This window comes from Muscardinus avellanarius (assembly GCF_963383645.1).
Source record: "Muscardinus avellanarius genome assembly, chromosome: 12".
In the NCBI taxonomy this organism is placed as follows: domain Eukaryota; kingdom Metazoa; phylum Chordata; class Mammalia; order Rodentia; family Gliridae; genus Muscardinus; species Muscardinus avellanarius.
Genome location: NC_137798.1, coordinates 59,994,483 through 60,013,892, shown reverse-complemented (window position 1 = coordinate 60,013,892; position 19,410 = coordinate 59,994,483). Strand labels below are relative to the sequence as shown.

Below are 19,410 nucleotides of genomic sequence, written 5' to 3'. Positions count from 1 at the left end.
ATTGGAAATGGGTTATACATAATTCTGTATGAAAACAGAGGACTGGACTCAGGGAGAAGGTCTTTGCAACCCCCCAAAACTGTAGTATTCCTCCCCAAGAAGAAAGATAGTTGCAAGAATTGAAATAGAAAAAAGAGGTTTTAGATACAAGTGAGCAAATGGGATGAGTTCTAGAAGTCAGGGAGCAATTTCCAGAGGCATCGGCCGGGCTGCATGCGTGTTGCTTCTCTTCCGGGTGCGCCTTTCCGGGGTGGGCGGGTCCTCTCCTGCAGCACCCTAAGGTGCGTGCGGCCTCACTCTAGCCTGCCTCCCTGTGCACGGCCTGCCTGAGCTCAGCTCAAACCTCCCATGGATCACCCATGGAAAGGGGCCAGAGTCAGCTCTCCAGCTCATATTCACGCCCCAATTCGGGCTGTGATCTACCAGCTCCCTTGATCTGCTTTCTGTTCCTCCAGCCAGACCCTCTGGCCAGCCATGACTTCTGGGCCATGCGGCGACACTCTGTACCCATCACTCTTGCTTCTCCCTGTCTGGGGCCACCCTGAGTGCTTCTACTGCCTAGGATGGCATCTTTGCACAGGTGCAACACAGCTCTGGTTTGCTGCTGGGGAGAGGGGTATCTAGATAGGTGCAATGATTGCTCGTGGGACTTTGTACTCTGAGAGTCTAAGAGGTTCCTGCCGGCCCAGGGGGAGGGTGCAAGGGTCTGTTGTTGATTGTATGTGATTTTGGCTGGCCTGTCTTAGGAAGCGCTGATGATCTGTGGAGCTGACTTGAAGTGGGCCAAGTGGTGTTCTTCCCCCCAGTACAGAAAAGGTGGCCGGTCCAACGGCCATTGCCTCCCAAGGCAATCCCAACCAGCATCAACATGATCCAGTTTTCTCTTTTTTTCACTCTCTCACCCCCTAAACACACACAGGCACACATGAATGCATGCACACACATGCACATGGAACCCTTTAGTGATATCTCTAGTTTAATCCATCTAGAAATATCACTAGTATTCAAAATCCCCATCAGATTGCAACCAACGCTGGGGCTCCACGTGCTGGCTCCCAGCCAAGCAGCTGCTATTCACGCCAGCGTGGCACCGTTTTAAAAAAGGAAAGACTTCTACGCACTCAGAAGAATGTGTGGCGACTGTCAAGGCCAGGCACTTGCCAGCTGGGCTCACGGGCCATCTATTCTGACATCCTATGTCAGAGGCGAAGGAAGTGAGGGATGGAGGGCTGGGCCTTACCTGGCTGCTGGAACATCAGCATGTTCTGCGGAGACGTGTGCACGGGCAGCGAGCGGGTCCTCTGCACAGAGCTATGGGTGCGGCTGGGCATGCTGTTGCTGCCTCCAGGGTTGGCAAACCAGAGATTCTGGTGAGAAATCCAAAGGGAAGGCTGTTAGTGCAGATGCCCTGGGGATAATACAGGGGGCAACGGTCCCAGGAGAACTCTTTCCAAACTTCTGGAAAAAAGATATGCAGTGTTACTCCTCTGCATATATTTGTGGCGTGTGTGTGTGTGTGTGTGTGTGTGTGTGTGTGTGTGTGTGTTACTGGGGACATTCGACCTCTGAGCTACACTCCTAGCCTTTTATAGCTCATATTTTGAAACAGATACTTGCTAAGTTGCTGAGGCTGGTCTCGAACCTGCTATCCTCCTGTCACAGCCTCTCGCGTACTGGGATTACAGGCGTGCACCACCACTCCTGGCTTAATGCAGTCTTTCACCTCTTAGTTTCTTAGCAGAACCCAGAGCCTTAGACCTGTTAGTGTCTCTCGAATTCCAGTGCCAATCGGCACAGCCTCACAGGCTGCCGAAACACAGGTGGAAAGCAGGCCCGTGGGACAGGTTGGGTGGGAATGTGTCCCTTCTCTCTAGGACAGCTTCCGACTAAATTGTGTGAGGTCTCCATCACAGCTGGGACAACAGAGGCTATTTTACACCTATCAAAAGGGAAAGAAGTCTCCTTAAATGCTCAGGGTCCCCTGGAACGAGACTTGGGAGGTGAAAGGTCTTTGGGGGCAGGTCAAGGAGCAGGGCAAAGAAGAAACAGGCCTTGCAGGTCTGTGTAAAGCCCCTCATATGAGGCGTGCCCCGACAAACCTGTCTTCCTTGTTTCATGATGGTGGGGTTGGCCGCAGTGTGGCGCTGGTTGGAGCTGGCAAATCCAGTGGTGCCCAGGAGGCCGAGGCGGGCAGAAGGGACGTTCCGAGAGGGGATCTGGTACTGGCGCGGGTTCCGTCTGCCCATGCCGCCGCCCACAGAGCCGGCCGTCGGGAGGGAGTTGGACTGCCCAAAGCCGCGGCTGCGGGAGCAGGAGAGGAGACGTCAGTTATCCTCCCAACCCACGCCGCCAGGGGGCGCCGCCGAGCGGCCACACGCAAGGCACGTCTGCAGCTAAGGGCGGTGTCGGGAGCTGGGGTTAAAACCGCAGGCATTACATGGTGCTCCTCAACCCTTGCCACGACAACCCTGTGTAGCTGGCGCTGTCTCTTTAGAACTAGAGGAATTTTCTGAAGCCCACACAGCCAGCAGGGGGCAGCGCTGGAATATGAGCCCAGATCCTGCCTCTCTTCCTAGCACTGATCTTGCCCAATGCCTGGTGCCGCAGACAGGGCGGGGGCGCCTTTCAAGAGGCCACACAGCAAGAAAGAGGCAGAACCAGGCTGAGAACCGGGTCTGACTCCTGTCCCAAGGCCCTTTACATCACACGGTGGTCCATTTCCAACCTGTCCATCTGTGCGGCAGACCTGAAGAGAGGCCTGCGAGCTCTTTTAAGAAATACGCTCTGTGGGGAAAAGGACAGTGCCGGTCCTCAATCCCGGATGCCCAGCGCCTGGACCGGCTCCCGAATTCATTGAATGACGAAGGCAGGCAGGCAGGCAGGCAGGCTCTGCCATCATACTTGTCGGAATGGCAGGGCTGCCCCATCTGTGGGGCTGGTGCCCGGGTTGAGAGTGAAGATGTCTGTAAGTGCCTGGGCCCGAGCCTGGGCCCCAGGCCCTCCTGCAGCCCTCGCTTCCCCGGGTCCCCGCGGGAAGCCGCTCCCGCTGGGCCGGGTGAGCTCAGCGCCCAAGAACTCGTCCCCGCCGCCGCGCCTCAGGTTCTGGAGCTGCAGGGCGGCCAGCAGGGCTTCAAGGACCAGCACATTCTTTCCAAAGGAGTCAGCCTCGGTCTTTCACGAGGTTTCGGCCGGAGTGCGTTACCACCGACGGCCACTAGATGGGAGAGACTCGCCGGCTACTCCCGGGAGGTGGCCCCAGCCCGCGGAGACTCCCGCAGGCCCGCTGGCGTAGTTTGACGGAGGGATGAGGGATGAGGGGCGCCCGCAAAGCCGGCATTTCCTGAGCAAGAGGGCTGTGCTGTGGGGGCAGGGCGCCGCCGCCGCCAAGTGCATCCCAGAAAACCTTCTTCACGCCGCAGAATTCCCTCATTTCTCAGGAAGAGTGGGCAGGGAAGAGAATTCCAGACTTGTATTTTTTTACTTTCAGTTTTTTTTTTTTTTTTTTTGAAACTGTGAATTGAATGAAGGGGTGTTCTAACTTCGAGCTATACCCATAGCCCTATTTATTTTATTGCTTTACTTTTTTTTTTTTTTTTGCGGTACTGGGGATGAAGCCCAGGGGCATTTGACTTCCAAGCTACACCCCCAGTCCTATTCTTTATTCTTTATTTGGAAATAGGGTCTTACTGAGTTGCAAAGGGCCTCACTAAGTAGTAGCTGACACTGTCCTCCAACCGAGGTCCTCCTGTCTCAGCCACCCAAATGCTGGGATTGCAAGTGTGCGCCACCAGGCCCGCCCTTATTGTTTTACTTTGAAACAGCTGCTTACTCAGTTGCTGAGGCTGGACTCGAACCTGTGATGCTCCTGTCTCAGCCTCCCAAATCCTGAGATTACAGGCCTGTACCATCATGCCCAGCAATTTTCAGGCTTTCTGGCCAAGGAGAGCATGCTAGATTCTGGTCAGAAGCTTATTTAATATGGAGGTCAGGACACTTGAGGGTTCTTGATATCTCTCTCTCTCTCTCTCTCTCTCTCTCTTACAAAAGTCTAAGATTTAAAAAATATATGAAAAGAAATTTGGGTTAAGAGGGAGAATTTCAGGTGATGGACCTCCTCTGGAGGGAAGACACTGAGGTATTTGACAGGTGGAAACAGTTCAAATAGGGAATTTTGTTTGCTTTTTAGCTGTGAAAACTAGTTCCTTTGATTTCTGGAGTCAGAATTTTGGCCACCTGGTAGATGATTCAGTATTTTTTTCCCCCTTATTTAGTGTGGATAGCTTTTTCTCACTTTCCATTTTGGTTAGAATTTAAAGTTATTTCATATGCAAAACACAGCAGTCAATGAGTGTTGCTAAAATGATCCAGGCTTCCAGGAAGGCAAGATTGTATTCTTAAGCAATATGAGGCTGTGCAGAGGAGTTCTCTAGGAGAAGTCCCTGGAGAATTGAGGGACCTTGGTACCCCTAGAATTAGGACTCAGCTGTCTGGGAGGAGAGGTGAGTCCACAACATTCTGGAGGTAGGATGTGCAGGGGCCAGAAAGACAGCAGGGCTGATTTTCTCCTGACCCTGGGGCCTTGCTATGGTGCTGTTAGTTGGTTATTACAAAGCCTGATTTGCTGAGGGTTGCCGCTGCTATGGGCAGGGGTGGGGGGACCACTTAGGATACTTCAGATTGCTAAACTTAATGAAATAATCAGGCTTTCTGGGGAGAGAGCAGTGACAAAAGTGGTTTCCCTCTCTCATTCTCTGGCTCTGAGCATCTGTGACTCCTCTCCTCTGCCTTTCTAAATCTAACTGATTTCATTACCTTGAAATGCTTGAAAAGTCTTTGATAAAATAACATTAATAAGAAGCAATTAATTTGGGATTTGTGATAATTCGAGCAGGGGCCGGGCTGCAGTTACCTTTGTATTATCGGAGAAACAGGTCTTCAAAGCAAATTAATAGTGTAAAGAGATCCCAGAGGGAATACTTACGGGAACAAACTATTTTCCAGGGTTTTTTGCAACATCCAATTGAACATTTACAATTGATGACTGAATTCATTCTTTCTTATCCAATCGACAAAAGGAGCCCCATCAGGACGCCAGCCAGGCACACCTCGGGCTGGCCCAATACAAGAGATCACTAGAAACCCTCTGGAGGGGCTGAGGCGCATGGTCCTGCTCAGGCTCTCTGACTCGGATGACAGAGATGGGGTGGTATTTTGGGAAGGAGGAGCACAGAGCTTAAAAGCCCTGTCTTCAGCCTCTGAGTGGAGCTTGTCTTCCTCTTCCTTGGTAGAAACAGTGTTGCCTTTAGGAGCTGCTGAATGGGGCAGGAGGGGAGGAGCAGGCTTTGCCTTTCATCTAGGTCCCTGGGAATCTTCAGAGCACAGAGGTAGTCTAGCTGAGCCCATTGCCTGGGCAACACCAGGCAGCTTAGAGCCAGGGATCTGGTGACTGCTGCATCTGATGGCCACAGTGGTGGAGAGCGCTGACCTGGGGCTGGCGCAGGCCTGCTTGGTCCAGATCCTGGGCTTCACTGCCTACCAACTCATCTGTAAATTGGGGTTAATAATAGCAGCTCTACCTCATCGGGTTGTCACAAGGATGAAATGTATTGATATTTTTAAAGTGCTTGGATACCACTTGGCACACAGCACGTGCTAAATAAATGTTTGTTTAATAAATAACAGTGGCCTTCGCTGGGATGGGATCTCTTTAATTTTTAAATCTTTCGTGAGGACTTTTCACAAACTCCAGCTGTCCATGCCTTCCTTAGATAATAGGAAACAGTGATTTTTTTGAAGGCACACTTATGCAAATGAGTGTCTCTGATTTTTAACAACACAGAGCTTCTTCTTCTCCTTCTCCTTCTCCTTCTCCTCCTCCTTCTTCTTCTTCTGTACTGGGGTGGAACCCAGAGACTTCCTGCCTCCGGGCTATACTCCCAGACCTATTTTATAGTTTATTTAGAAACAGGGTCTCACTAAGTTGCTGAGAGCCTCACTGAGTAGCTGAGGCTGGCTTCGAACCTGTGCGATCCTCCTGTCTCAGCCTCCCAAGCGCTAGGATTACAAGCCTGCGCCATCATGCCCGGCTTAACACAGACCTTCTATATATGCCCTGAGAAACAAAATGAATTCAGTACTTGCTAGGTGCAAGTGAAGACATTATGATCTGAACATAAGATAGAATGTTGCTTCTTTTTTTCTTTTTTTGCAGTACTTGGGTTGGAACCCAGGGGCATTCTACCTCCAAGCTACACCCCCAGTACTATTTTTAATTTTTAAACAGGGTCTCACTGAGTTGCAAAGGGCCTCACTAAGTAGCTGATGCTGGCTGTGAACTACGATCTTCCTGTCTCAGCCTCTCAAATGCTGGGATTATAAGCGTGAGCCACCACGCCTGGTTAGAATGTTGATTGTTTTCAGGATGTTTGCACTGTCATCCCCTTATTTCCCAGAAACCCCCTCATCATAGTTTAAGGATTAATTCAACCCTTCCCCCTCAATTTCTCCTGTAAATGTTCAGTTCAGTTCACCTTTAATATGCAATTAGATTCCTCAATTTAAAGCCATATTAAGATAACGGGTTCTAAAGTACAACCAGGCTTATTTTTAACTGCATCCAAGAAGCTGAAGTACTATGAAAAATCAAGAATGGTACTGCTCCACTATTAGACTGCAGGCTCAGACCAAAATAGACCAGCACTGGGCTCTTTACCCCACCACCAACTATAATTAGCTTGTCTGCAGCTCGAAGGGAGAAGAAAATTATACTACCACTTAAGGTGCTGATGGAAGAGCCCGTGTTTGTCCTTTCAGAGCCCCCTTTTGTGAACCAACCACTGTGTTTTGCTGGCATTCACTGAATTGTACCCGTTCTCCCTTCCCATGCCCATCTACATCAGTATCATCATTCTGACAATGTAAGTTGAGTTACAGAGCCACGTTCAGCTCTCCCTCTGGGAACACACTCCCAGCAGCCTCTTCCCAGCCCCACCTGTTCAAGGAATGGGATTTGGAAGTGACCACGAGTCAAAGCGATGCTCTGCCATATTCATACCCCGGGAACAGAGGCAGGTATGGGGGTGGACATTACAAAGAATGAAATCCCAACATACTTTCTTTGCTGTCGATATCCTGATATGTCTAGAAGGGTTTTCCGAGGGAAAGACCGAAAGAGCTTCTGCACCTGCTGTTTCCATGACAACAATCTTTTTTTCTGCGTCTCTGTAAATGCCTGCAAAAAACAAACAGGACTTTTAAATGGGCGACGCAGCCTGGCATTAGAGGGAGAAACACGTAATTAATGAGGGAAAATATCACAGTTGCCATTTCTTCACCTGTTTTCACCCTGGTGCCAACGGAAGTCGCTTTAATTTGGGAGCCACCTGTGTTGAGGATTCAAGTTACTTTGGCATTGGAGACACCTAAGGTACGTGCTTCCAGCTTTTGACCACCTTCATTTTTGGTTGTGTTTCTGGCAGACCCATATCCACCTTCCCCTCCTCCAACTCCTCTCTGGACCTTACTCATTAACCAAGAATGAATTGCAGAATTGATTATTGCATACTCTGGCTTTTGCAGGCTCCCTTGTATTTTCATAATCAATGGAAATTCTAAGCCACTCCAAAAATCAATCTGCTTGATGGTGTGTGGTCACCCTGGAGTGGTTTGCCGGCTTCAGAGAATGCAGCATGTGCTCTGTCTTAGGGCTTCACTGAGAAATCTCAAGTTAAGCGGCCTTGTGTCCCTAAACATGGAAGTTTAGGAAAATAAACTGGTCTGTTAGGAATGTTTTGCCTACTGCCCCACAACACATGTCAACGTCATGCGTTCTTTTAAGTATAGCCTTATATTCCCCACAGCCCAGAGTCGTGATTCCCCAGTGCAGGGTCTTTAAAATCCACAAGATACTAAAACCAGCAAAGGAGACTGTTAAATGCAGGTTCCTGGGCCCCTCCCCTAACTTGAGGGCTTCACTAAATAGATCTGGAGGGTGTCTGGGGAGCTTGGGTTTGTAGCAAGTGCCCGGTGGTTCTGTGGGTAGAAGATGGATGTGTGGTGTCCCGAACGGCGAGGAACACATGTAATACATGAATCTCCCATCAAGTTCCTGGAGCTGTGGCCGAGGACACATGCCTGGGGAATCTACTGGACTTAATTATTAGCAGGAACTATAGATAACAGAGATAACATTCCCAAGCAGCTTTGTCAATAAGGCATGAAATCCTTTAAGAAGTAATAAAATATTACTTAGCGCAACAGACTAAATGACTAGTTCTCATAAAGGAAACAGATTCCTTAAATGAAAAAAATATGACAGCTTAATTTTCTCCTGAGGATGCTTAATCTTTTAAGCACCTAAACACAGGACAGCTCTGTGGACAAAAGCGAAAAGGTGTTCATCACATTATGGAAAATGTTATTGACACGTGGCAAGCCCTTCCCTCCGGGGTGATCTCGATCCGATGCTATTGAGGCCATTCACCAAGGGGGCTCCCCAGCTGCAGGAATCGGTGGCCCATCAGCGGGAGAAGATGGTCTCAGCTGGAAGAGAAGGGCATGGTTCTCCATGCTTCCTCTCAATTGTTGGTGATGCTCCCCGAGTGTCTAAATACAACAAATACGTGTAACAGCTGGGCAAAAGGCAGCTGTTTCTGTTGGATTAATGATGGGAGGGGCAGGTTCTGCATTTGACTTGTGATGTAGCCAAATGCTGAGGACCTGAGATGGAGCTGTGCTGCTCAGGATCACTGGGGGAGGAGCGTCCAGGAAGGCTCTGGATGCAGATGGGCAGGATTGAATCTCTTCACACCCTTCTCCCCATCCATCCCTCTGTTCTGACTCAGTTCCTTTTGGCAAGGATTATGATAATGAAGGTCGTGATACCTTACCCACAAGAAGTCTGTGAGGATCAACTGAGAACAAGAGGAAGCCGCAAGGGTACTTAGAATGTGGTCTCAGGCCGGGTGTGGTGGCACATGCTTGTAATCCCCGCGTTTGGGAGGCTGAGACAGGAGGATCACATGGGTTCGAAGCCAGCCTCAGCTACTCAGTGAGGCTTCCAGCAACTTAGTGAGACCCTGTTTGCAAATAAAATATAAAAAAGGTCTGGGAGTATAGCCCAGAGGTAGAAAGCCTCTGGGTTCCACCCTCAGTACCACCAAAAAAAAAAAAAAAGAATGTGGTCTCAGTGATGTCGTAGTATCTGTGGCTCCCGGGTGCTGGAAGTGGCCCTTTTGGGATTCTTGTATGTGTGTTCCTCACATTTGGTATTCAACAATGACTTTTAGCCCCAGCAGCAGCACAAATTGACGTCAAGGTCTCAAAACCACAATACAGGCTAGGCTGGAGCCATTCTGAAAGACAACTGTCCTGTGTTTCCAAGTGGCCAGGGAGAGAATGGCTTACTTCATAGAAGTCTTTCTCAGGATATCATTACACAAACATCTCCCTCGGTGGCAAACAGCATCTGAGAAAATGACATGTGTATCCCTCCACAGAGACTCGGGCTCATCGCTTGCCATGAGGGAAGGGAGTGGCATCAGGCCCCCTCTGTTGAAAGTGATGGGCCCAAGCCAGCCCCTTGGCAGAACAGAAGGAGTGTGGTGGCCTGTTCTCCTCAGCGGGATGGCATCGAGCCAGCAAGCCAGAGCTAGGTCATGGTGGGCTTCAGGGATTTCTGAAAACTGGCACTGGTACCAGTTGCTTACAAAGCAGTGCTCTGTTATGGGGTATCTGCGAATGGCTTGGGACCCCCAGTAGCAGCAGACGTGGCTTACACTAGGGAGCAGCCACTTCGAGGGTCTGGTGGGGGAAGAGATGATTCCACGCCTATAGGCTACCCAGAACCACCAGTCAGCCCATTTCAGAGTCCTCGGCCCCTGTCAGGCCTAGACCCATAAGTCTGTCTGGAGGAAGGCGACTGTGATGTGCCCCACAGCTTCTGTGCTTGATGAAACAGACTCAGAAAGGGACATGAACCCATCTTCCTGGAACTGCTTCAAGAGAGGAGGAGCATGAGGCTGGGATTCTAATCCTGGAATCAAAGCGGTCTCAGAAGCAAACTGGAGAACTTTCCTATTCTGATGACTCCAGGGAGTCAGTGCCTTCGTCCCCAGGGAGGAAAGGAGGTGTGAGGGTTTAGTCAACACCTCCCTGCTCCGGCCAGCTGAGGAACTGCAGGGCTCACTCTGCCTGTGAAAGGGAGTCCTGTCTCCTCTAACCTCAGCCAGGGTGCAAACTCACACCTCAGCCCGCCTGCGCCATCATGACCGGGGAGGGTGTGTGATGCCCACATGAAGCAGCCCCAGGCTGTGGAAAATTATTCAAACGCTTTTGCTCTTTTTTGAACTAAAATAATAATAAAAAGCCTCAAATAATATTTTCCCTTCCAAAGCAGAGCACAGGCCCTTCCATTCCCGACATGAATATGGACAAGCAGATGCCTCATAGCTCCTTCTTGCCCCCCCACCGGGGGGGGGGGGAGAGGCCCCTCTAGGCAGCCAGCAATGAGGCCTCATGGCGCCATCTTGGCATTGAGTCACCTGGAGCTGCCAGGAGGAAAAGGAGAAGGAAAAACAAGCGTCAAGGTGCCCAGGGAGGACATGTGGGGTGACGGGACAGAGAGAAGCATCAGGCCAGCCTGTTGGGGCTGGTGGAGACCAGTTAGGAGGCGGGTGCCCTGCTCAACCCAGGCAGCTGGAGGACTCATTATTTTTGTCTCATGGGCTCAGCTGACTGGAGGTGAGGTGGAAGGTACCTAGTCCTGGAATATCTCTCGACGCTTCGATGCCAGGAGTGGGTGTGGGAGCGGAAGCGGAATTCCGGTTTGCTTTTGCAGAAGCATAAATCCTCCCCTGGGTCTATCCACTCCACCTGGCCCACAAATGTCCTCCTCCTCAAGAGAACACAGCGCTTTCCAGATACCAACTCTGCCTGTGTGCTCATCTGCCTCCTCCTCGAGTCTTTACCACACACTGGAGCTGGCCTCTCAGCTTGGAGATGGCTCCTCTGGGGGATGCCCTGGTCTAGCTCTAGGCTGGGTGCTTCCTGTGCCTTCTCTGAGCTCCAGGGCTCTGAGCATCAGAGGCTTTGTCAAGCATGCGATGACATGTTTTCTGTTTGTCTCACCCACCACCCTTGTACTATAGGCCACCTCACTAAGGACATGGCTTTGGTGCTCAACAAACATCTGTGAAATGGGTTGTAACATTCTTTGGTGAGTTCTTGCCTTCTTTCTCTTTCTTTTCTTTCCTTTTCTTTTCTTTTCTTTCCTTTTCTTTCTTTCTTTCTTTCTTTCTTTCTTTCTTTCTTTCTTTCTTTCTTTTCTAGCCCAAACAAGTGTGATGTCAAGACTGGAAATAGCAAAGGGGTAGTTGGGGCTCATTGGGGGACCTTGTTCCATCCTGAAATAAATACGTAAACCCTTTTGTGTAGGCTTTGGCAATCATTAGACAGTTGCCTGGCCTCTCTGGGGAAATCATTAACGAGAAGAAGAAACCTCCTCCCCAGCTAGAAAGAAGAAACCTGGAACTTTGGGACAATTGAGTATTTCAGAGGGTGGCATGTCTGAGCTCCTGAATTAGGCAGCTAATTGCTGGGTTCACACGGTGACAGAGGGATTTGGCACGGGTGACCAGCATGCCTAGAGGAAACAGCATCAAGATGAGGGTGTAGAGTGAGGAATGAAGGGATGGAACCCCAGCAGGAGACTGTACAACTGTACTCCAGGGTGAGGAGCATCAGACCACGGAAACAGCAGAGCGTCCTGAGAGCTGAGAGCCCCTCAATAGCCCAAAGCCTGTGTGGTGGCTGGGAGGTGGGGCAGCCTGGACACATCCTTCCCTGGAGCCTGATGGATTCCTGGGGTCCTGGCTGCCACCAAAGAAAGGTGAGAGGACTTGGGACCATTTAACCATCTTATTGTCACATAGAAATCTTACCCAAAGACCTCCCCACCCTGGGTTACCTAGTCGCAACTTTTTTTTAGGGCTTAGACTTTAACTCTGTAACTCTTAATGGGGGAGGATACCCCCAAGGAACCACTGGATTCCTGGATCTGAGGACCCAGTCTCTCTCCCTACGCGTCCCTGAGAAACAGCCACACCAGCCCAGCCGTGCTCAGGCTCTGAATGCGAGGACTATGCTCCGACGGTCTGGAAGTGCAACCCAGCCCGGCTCGGTCCTCCTTTGAAAGGACGGAAACTCTGAGAAGCTTTTCTAAGCAATGAAGGAAGTGGTTTGGTAAAACTGGTCACTACTCACCTCATGAATGAGACACTTGTCTATGAGCTGCAAATAGGAACTTATATTTTCCTCATCAGGTCTGGAGACCAAGAGCTGTGTGCACACTGTGAATTAAGAAGAAAAGGAGATGAATGAAGGAGTGGCATATCCAGTCTTCTCTCGAGATCTGCCTCTGATTTCCTTTCTGATTCAAGATCTCGAGAGGTATGTATCTATGGCTTTATGTCAGACACACACACACACACACACACACACACACACACACACACACACACACATGGCCCAGAGGCTCCTCATTCCACGGGAGTCAAAGATTTGGTCACCACTGGGGCCCGCATCCCGTGAAGCCCCTTGGGTCGATTCCAGTCATACCATGCTATATTAAGCCTCCTGCCACAGAGATGGAGACGGACACCGAGCCAGGAAGAGCAGCAGGATTTGGGGCTCTGTCCTTACAGACAGAGGGGGCTTCGAAGCCTCAGTCCTCTGACGCTGGGGGGGGCAGCCCCTGGGGTTTTATGAATGAACTGCGCCCCTCTCGCCAGGTGGAGAGGCAGTGATGTTTGTGGGTGGAGGCACGAGGCTGGCACCTCTTCCAGGCTGTGCAGTGTGTGGGTGGGCACAGGAGTGGGAAACCTGCCACTCAGCCGCTGGAGGGTTATTTTCTCAGTGATGCACACATTTATACACACAGGTTCCCCCACACACTCAGGTGAGCTCTAGTAAAAACTGAGCTAGTGTGCTGGTGGAATGCACACACACACCTGGGGGTCTGTTAATTCCCGCATTTCCTTCCTTCCTTCCTTCCTTCCTTCCTTCCTTCCTCCCTCCCTCCCTCCCTCCCTCCCTCCCTCCCTCCCTCCCTCCCTCTCTCCTCCCCTTCCTCTCTCCCTTTCTCCTTTCCTTTCTTCTGCCTTCAGAACCCATGGGCATTCTACCTTTGAACTGCACCCTCAGCCCTTTCTATTTTAAATTTTGAAAACAAGGTCTTGCTAAGTTTCTGAGGCTGGTCTCCAACCTGCAATCCTCCTGTCTCAGCCTCCCAAGTACAAGGATTATAGGCATGTGCCACTGTGCCCTGGGTTTCTAATGGCCACATTTGGTGGCCACTCTTTTTCCCAGAGACTTCAGGGCTCCAGCTTTCGTATTTAAAAGGCATGGTGGGCCGGGCGTGGTGACGCACACTTGTAATCCCAGCATTTGTGAGGCTGAGACCAGAGGGATCGCGGTTCACAGACAGCCTCAGCTACTTAGTGAGGTTCTCAGCAAATTAGTGGGACCCTGTTTCAAAATAAGGAATAAAAATCAGGGCAGAGGGTGTAGCTTGGAGGTCGAATGCCCCTGGGTTCCATCCCCAGACCTGCAAAAAAAAAAAAAAAAAAAAAAAAAAAAAAAAGGCATGGAGGAGGGACAGAAGTCAGCCAGAGACAGAGAGTGTCTGGTACCCAGCAGATGCTCCTTGAAAGCTGGACATCATATCTGATTCCTCCTGTTTCCCAACCAATTTGCCCACTGACTCCATCTCTATGCAGATAGGTTTTCGGTATAGATTATTTGTAATAAAAACTTGGAAACCACCTTGATGTCCTTTGTTAGGAAGGGAGCCTGTCAAATAATCTATAATTTACACATACAGTGTAATAGTATGCAAGCTTTGAGAAAGATTGCAGTGGTGCCATTTTATATTGCTAGAAACATTCAAAGTATATACTGTTTAAAACAGTAAGCCGGGCGTGGTGGCACACGCTTGTAATCCCAGCATTCAGGAGGCTGAGACCGGAGGATCGTGGTTCTTGGACAGCCTCAGCTACGTAGTGAGGCCCTCTGCAACTCAGTGAGACCCTGGTTTCAAAATAAAGAATAAAAATAGGGCAGGGGGTGTAGCTCGGAGGTCGAATGCCCCTGGGTTCCATCCCTAGATCCGCAAACAATCCAGTAAGTAACACAGGGCTGCACAAGAAAATATAAAGAAGACGTGTGTGTGTGAAAATGGGTATTCACAAGCTTGTATGCGATGATGAGGTTTCTGAAAGGATATCCCCAAGCTCCACAGTGACCGAGTCTCCCAAGGAAGACAGCAGGGGCTTGGGGAGAAGGGCAGTTGTTCACCTTCCGTCATTTTGTTTAGTTTGAATTGTGTATGTTCAGTATGCATTCAGGTTACAGACTCTTTTAGAGTAGTTAAAATTTAAAAACAGAAGCAGTACCAGAGAAGTGCAGGTTTCTGGAGGACTGTGTCCCCCAGGACCTCCTCACAGGGGAGTGGGTGCCTAGGCATGTGTTTGGGTGGCTGTGCCCACCTGGGCTGGCAGAGTCTTCGCCCATCAAAGGTGGGGAGAGAAAGGGTTGGTCCTGGCCAATGAGCCCCAAGGGAAACTGAGTCGTTACTTTCTGAGCCAGATTTTTATGAAATTTAAGGTGTGTGTGCATGTGCGTAGGGGAGGTACTGGGGATTAGATTATCCCAGGGTCATTCTACTTCTGAACTATACCCCTGGCATGTATGTATGTATATATGTATGTATATATATATATATATATATAATTTTTGTGGTGCTGGGCAAGAAACCCAGGGATATTCTACCTTTGAGGTACACCCCCAGCCATATTTTTTATTTATTTATTTTGGTGGTACTGGGGGTGGAACCCAGAGGCTTTCTACTTCTGGGCTATACTCCCAGACCTATTTTTTATATTTTATTTGGAAACAGGGTCTCACTAAGTTGCTGAGAGCCTTAGTAAGTAGCTGAGGCTGGCTTCGAACCTGTACGATCCTCCTCTCTCAGCCTCCCAAGCGCGGGGATTACAAGTATGTGCCACCACGCCTGGCTTTTATTCTTTATTTTGAAACAGGGTCTCACTGAGTTGCAGAGGGCCTCACTAAGTAGCTGAGGCTGTTTGTGAACTGCGATCCTCCTGTCTCAGCCTCCCGAATGCTGGGATTATAAGTGTGCGCCACCACGCCTGGCCCAATTTTAATTTTAATTTTGAAACAGGTGCTCACTACGTAGTTGAGGCTGTCCTCGAACCTACAATCCTCCTATTTCAGCTTCCCAAGTACTGAATATTACAGGCATGTACCACCAAGCATGGCTTGGTTTGGCTTTATCAGAGAAGAGCATGCCTGGGATACATTGTGTTGAAGTTGGCCCAGCTATATCTCGAGTTCAGGATAGGTGTGGTATAACCACATGAGTGGTAGAGGTGCCCTGGGCTTCTTATCCCAGCCCTGCCTCCACCATGCAAGCCTCGGTAGACTGCTGAGCCTGGGTGCCTCAGTTTGCTCCTCCATAAAATAGGAGCATTTGAGGGTTTAGTAAACAGAGAATTGTTGGTAGAGTCTATGTGAAGTAACTCCAGGCTCTTAGCATTAGGGCATCTGTGTGCTGGATCAAACCTGCAGGTGCTGGGGAATGTAGAGGAAACAGTGCTCTGCTGAGAGATCTGCGACTCACCCCACTGAGATTCCTTCTGGGGTGCGGGAGGGGCCTGGCATCCTCTGCGGGAGCGCTTTGGCTCTGGGCCCAGGGCATCCTGCCTGGAAGCTTTCCTCTTGTTGCTTGGGGAAAGGGATTACTGCTGCAAGGTGGTCTGTTCCTGAAACCATGGTTTTCAGACCAATCCCACCTTCCTCCCACCAGGGTCCCTCTAATGGAGGACCCCGTACACCCTGGCCTTAAGGGGTTGAATGGCTGGAGTCCGCTCCAAGTCGCACCCTCTGAGCTGCACAGAGCCAGTGCTCGCTATACACAGATAGCTTATGCAGTGCCAGGGAGGCGCCCCAGGGGCTCAGGCTGTGGTTAGTGGCATGGGAGAGCGTACCTTTCCCCATGACGCGTGTGAACTGTCCAGGCAGGTCCCCCTCCGGCAGGGGGGCCACGGCCAGCTCCCCGTCACAGCTGCTCAGCTGTTGAGGTTGGAGCCCGCCGCTGGCTCCAGCAGAGGCACTGGCGGAGGCGCCGGCAGCCGCAGGGCCATCCTTGCAGTCGGGGCTCTGGCTCTCGGGGCCCATCAGGGAGGGCTCCCGGCGGCGGGCCTCGGGAGTGCTCGGGGAGCTGTATGCCTTGATGGGAGTCAGGATCATCTGGTGCAGTTCCTGGAGGGGGATGCGCAGGCTGCCCCCCTCGATGATGTCCTGGACAGTAGAAGAGAGGCCTCCGTTAGGTTTGAGTGGGGTGCTCCCTGCCTTCCCTGGCCCCAAGCTGTCCTCAGGAGTCACAGGTGCAGGCCCTTCCTCAGAATATTTCTTGGAGGGCCGGGCATGGTGGTGCACGCTTGTAATCCCCACACTTGGGAGGCGGAGACAGGAGGATCGCACAGGTTCGAAGCCAGCCACGCTGGCTTAAGAGACCCTGTTTCCAAATAAAAAGTATAAAATAGGTCTGGGAGAGGTAGAAGAGCTTCCAGGAACCCCAGTACCACCAAAAAAAAAAAAAAAAAAAGACTATTTCTTGGAAAAGCATCCATTTATCATTTTTTGTGTAGTACTGGGGATTGAACCCAGGGGGCATTCTACCTCTGAGCTACACTCCCAGCCCTGTTTTCTTATTTTGAAACAGGGTCTCACTAAGTTGCAGAGGGCCTCACAAGTTGCTGAGGCTGGCCTCGAACTTGTGATCCTCCTGTCTCAGCCTTCCAAGTACTGGGATTACAAGCATGTACAATCGATCGTTTTAACACTGGCCCGGGTAGGAAACTTAGGAAATAAACATGAGTAGAGTTAAAAAAATAGTACACATCACCTGAAAACCCCGCTGTCTAGCCATGACCGTTAAGATAAGGTTGGTACCCTTCCCTTCCTGCCTCCCTCGACAGCGTCCCATAAAATGTACTTCTTATTTTACAGCACACACTTTAAAAACTGTAACAATGCCGGGTCCTAGGGTGGCTCTGTGTCCCGAGTATAATGAAAAAAACCTGTTTAGTTCACGACACAGCTGTCTAGGGTGGTAGTGAGAAGCACACACTCCGGGGCAGGTGCCGGCTCTGGACCTGGCACTGCCATGCCACGGCTGTCCCTCAGCTTCCCCGTGTATATGGGGACCACAGCAGTAGCTGCCTTATTGGGGGATGGTGATGATGTCACCATTTGCAAAGCTGCTGGTCGGTGTCTGCCACGGTGTTCCATGCTGCTTTGTGAAGCTAACAAGTGTGTGTTGAATACTCCTACAGGCTGGCCCAGCCTTCGCGTCCCCCGGGCACTCTACATCCTACCACGAGGTGGATATAGCATCCAGGGCCGGGGTGTGGGCCAGGGCTGCCGGAGGAGAGGCTTCCAGAGGAGTGATGCCAGAGAAGGAACCCGAGTGAGCGAGGGTGTGAGGACCCTGGAAGGAGCACTCCAAGGCACAGCGAGACCAAGGCGGGGGTGGTGGTGGTGGTGAGAACAGCTCAGAGGCCCAGGCTGCACAGGGTGGGTGGGGCAGAGGGTAGAAATGAAGTCCCAGGAGCCTCCTGGACCTGATCATGGAGGCCTGTGGACCAGGGCAGGGATGTTAGATGGGACCCTAGGGAAGGTCTTAGTGGGGGTAGGGGAAGGGGAATAATGGTTCTAGAGATAAATGTGTTTAATGCACACATATTATAATAGAATGTATACATGTTTGCATATGTCAGGTGTGGTGGTGCATGCCTATTAATACTACTACCTGGAGGCTTGAGACAGGCAGATCTCAGGTATAAGGTCAACCTCAGCAACTTAGTGAGATGCTCAGCAATATAGTGAGACTTGTTTTGAAGTAAAATAAGGCCGAGAGTTCAATAAAAAATTGCACATAACATAACTATGTCCTTATATGTTGTGTAATAAACCTGGATCATTGTGCACTCAGTTGGTATCCTGGGCATTACTTATCAGAAGGAATGGAAGTGAATTCTGGAAGGAATGATGGCCGGAAGGCCCAGGCGCTTGTGGCCAGGTATCCCCTGGCCTGGAGGATGGGCAGGACCCTCTGCCTCACCAGTGCCCCCGTGCCTAGGCGGCCGCAGCCCTTCCAGGAAGCACACTGCCAATCCGGGCCTGGTTACTAATGAAGTACTTAAATATTCAGAAAGCCCAGAATAGCAAGGACATAATTTTCAAGCTTGATATACCAGTACCCAAACCATTCCTGGGACCCTATCTTACCAAGAAAAAACTGCTTGATGATGTCATGGAAGGCAAACATCTGGAGCACAATCATCTCCACACCCAACCCGCCCAATCCGATCCCCAGAGACCAGAGCGCCGAGGGCGGCAGCCTTGGACTGGCTGCCTCGGTCCTGGGCAGCGGAGGACACCAAGGGCACACCCTGCCATTGGCCACTCCTTCTCTGTGTGGGGGCGGGGACTGGAAGTGGAGCCTGAATGCTGCCTTAGTCTAGCTGGGATGGAGGTTTCATGGCGTTTCCCAAACCTAGCAAGAGCCACTGTCCAGTCTGTGTCAGCAAGCGTTCCTTTGCTTTTTAAAGGAGGGCTTCAAAGCCTATGGCCTCCCTGCTTGAACATGGGGGTGGTGGCAGGAGCAGTCTCGGCCTCTACTGTGGAGCATGGGCCTGGGGACTGAGGCCAGCACCAGCCTGGCTTCTTCTGACTTTGGACCTTGGTGATCTGAGCAGGGCTGGGCACACGGAGCAAGCTGGCTCCCGTGTGCATAGGAAGCAGCCGCTGCTTTTCCTGACCACTGTGTGCCACCTGGGGCATCCTGGCTCCTGCTTCAAGTTCCTGCCACCTGCCCAGTGAGCCCCTGGCTTGTGTGTGTGGGGACCTAGCTCCTGTCTAGCCCATGACTGGGGAAGAGAAAGCAAAAGAGAGAAAAATGTGGCTCGACAGAAGGAGAAATGGGAAGTGGGACAAGGGGTGGATGTCACATGTATGCCTGCCGTGCCACCACCCGCACGTGGCCACTGCCACTGAGTCCACTGCCACTGAGGTGCGCAATGCATACTCGAGACATGGTCAGCTGCCACCGAGTCCTTGCCTGCACTCGTCATGTGGCAAGAAGGCTTCTCTAGTTCATGGGGAGTGAAGGAAATTTTGGGGATGCCAAGAACAGCCCCCCCCCCATAGACTCAAACCACTCAGTCTCAAACCACTGTGTCAAAGGCAACACTTGATTCAAAACCAGTTCACCAAATGCCTGTGGATGCCGCCTCAGCAAAGCGGTGCCGTGACGCTCCAGTCACATTC

The 19,410-nt window shown here is 50.9% G+C and overlaps 1 protein-coding gene across 2 annotated transcripts in view; it reads right to left on the bottom strand.

Moving 5' to 3' along the window:
* The window catches only part of SAMD4A (sterile alpha motif domain containing 4A), a gene marked incomplete at both ends in the record, with an annotated part of 249,891 nt that overhangs the window by 13,319 nt on the left and 217,162 nt on the right, over positions 1-19,410 (bottom strand). For both annotated transcript variants that reach the window (XM_080708237.1, XM_080708238.1), the window contains 5 exons: positions 1,241-1,367; positions 2,100-2,301; positions 7,113-7,231; positions 12,262-12,347; positions 16,065-16,377. In XM_080708237.1, coding sequence (XP_080564363.1) covers positions 1,241-1,367; positions 2,100-2,301; positions 7,113-7,231; positions 12,262-12,347; positions 16,065-16,377 — 847 coding nt within the window. The remainder of the gene's footprint in view (positions 1-1,240; positions 1,368-2,099; positions 2,302-7,112; positions 7,232-12,261; positions 12,348-16,064; positions 16,378-19,410) is intronic.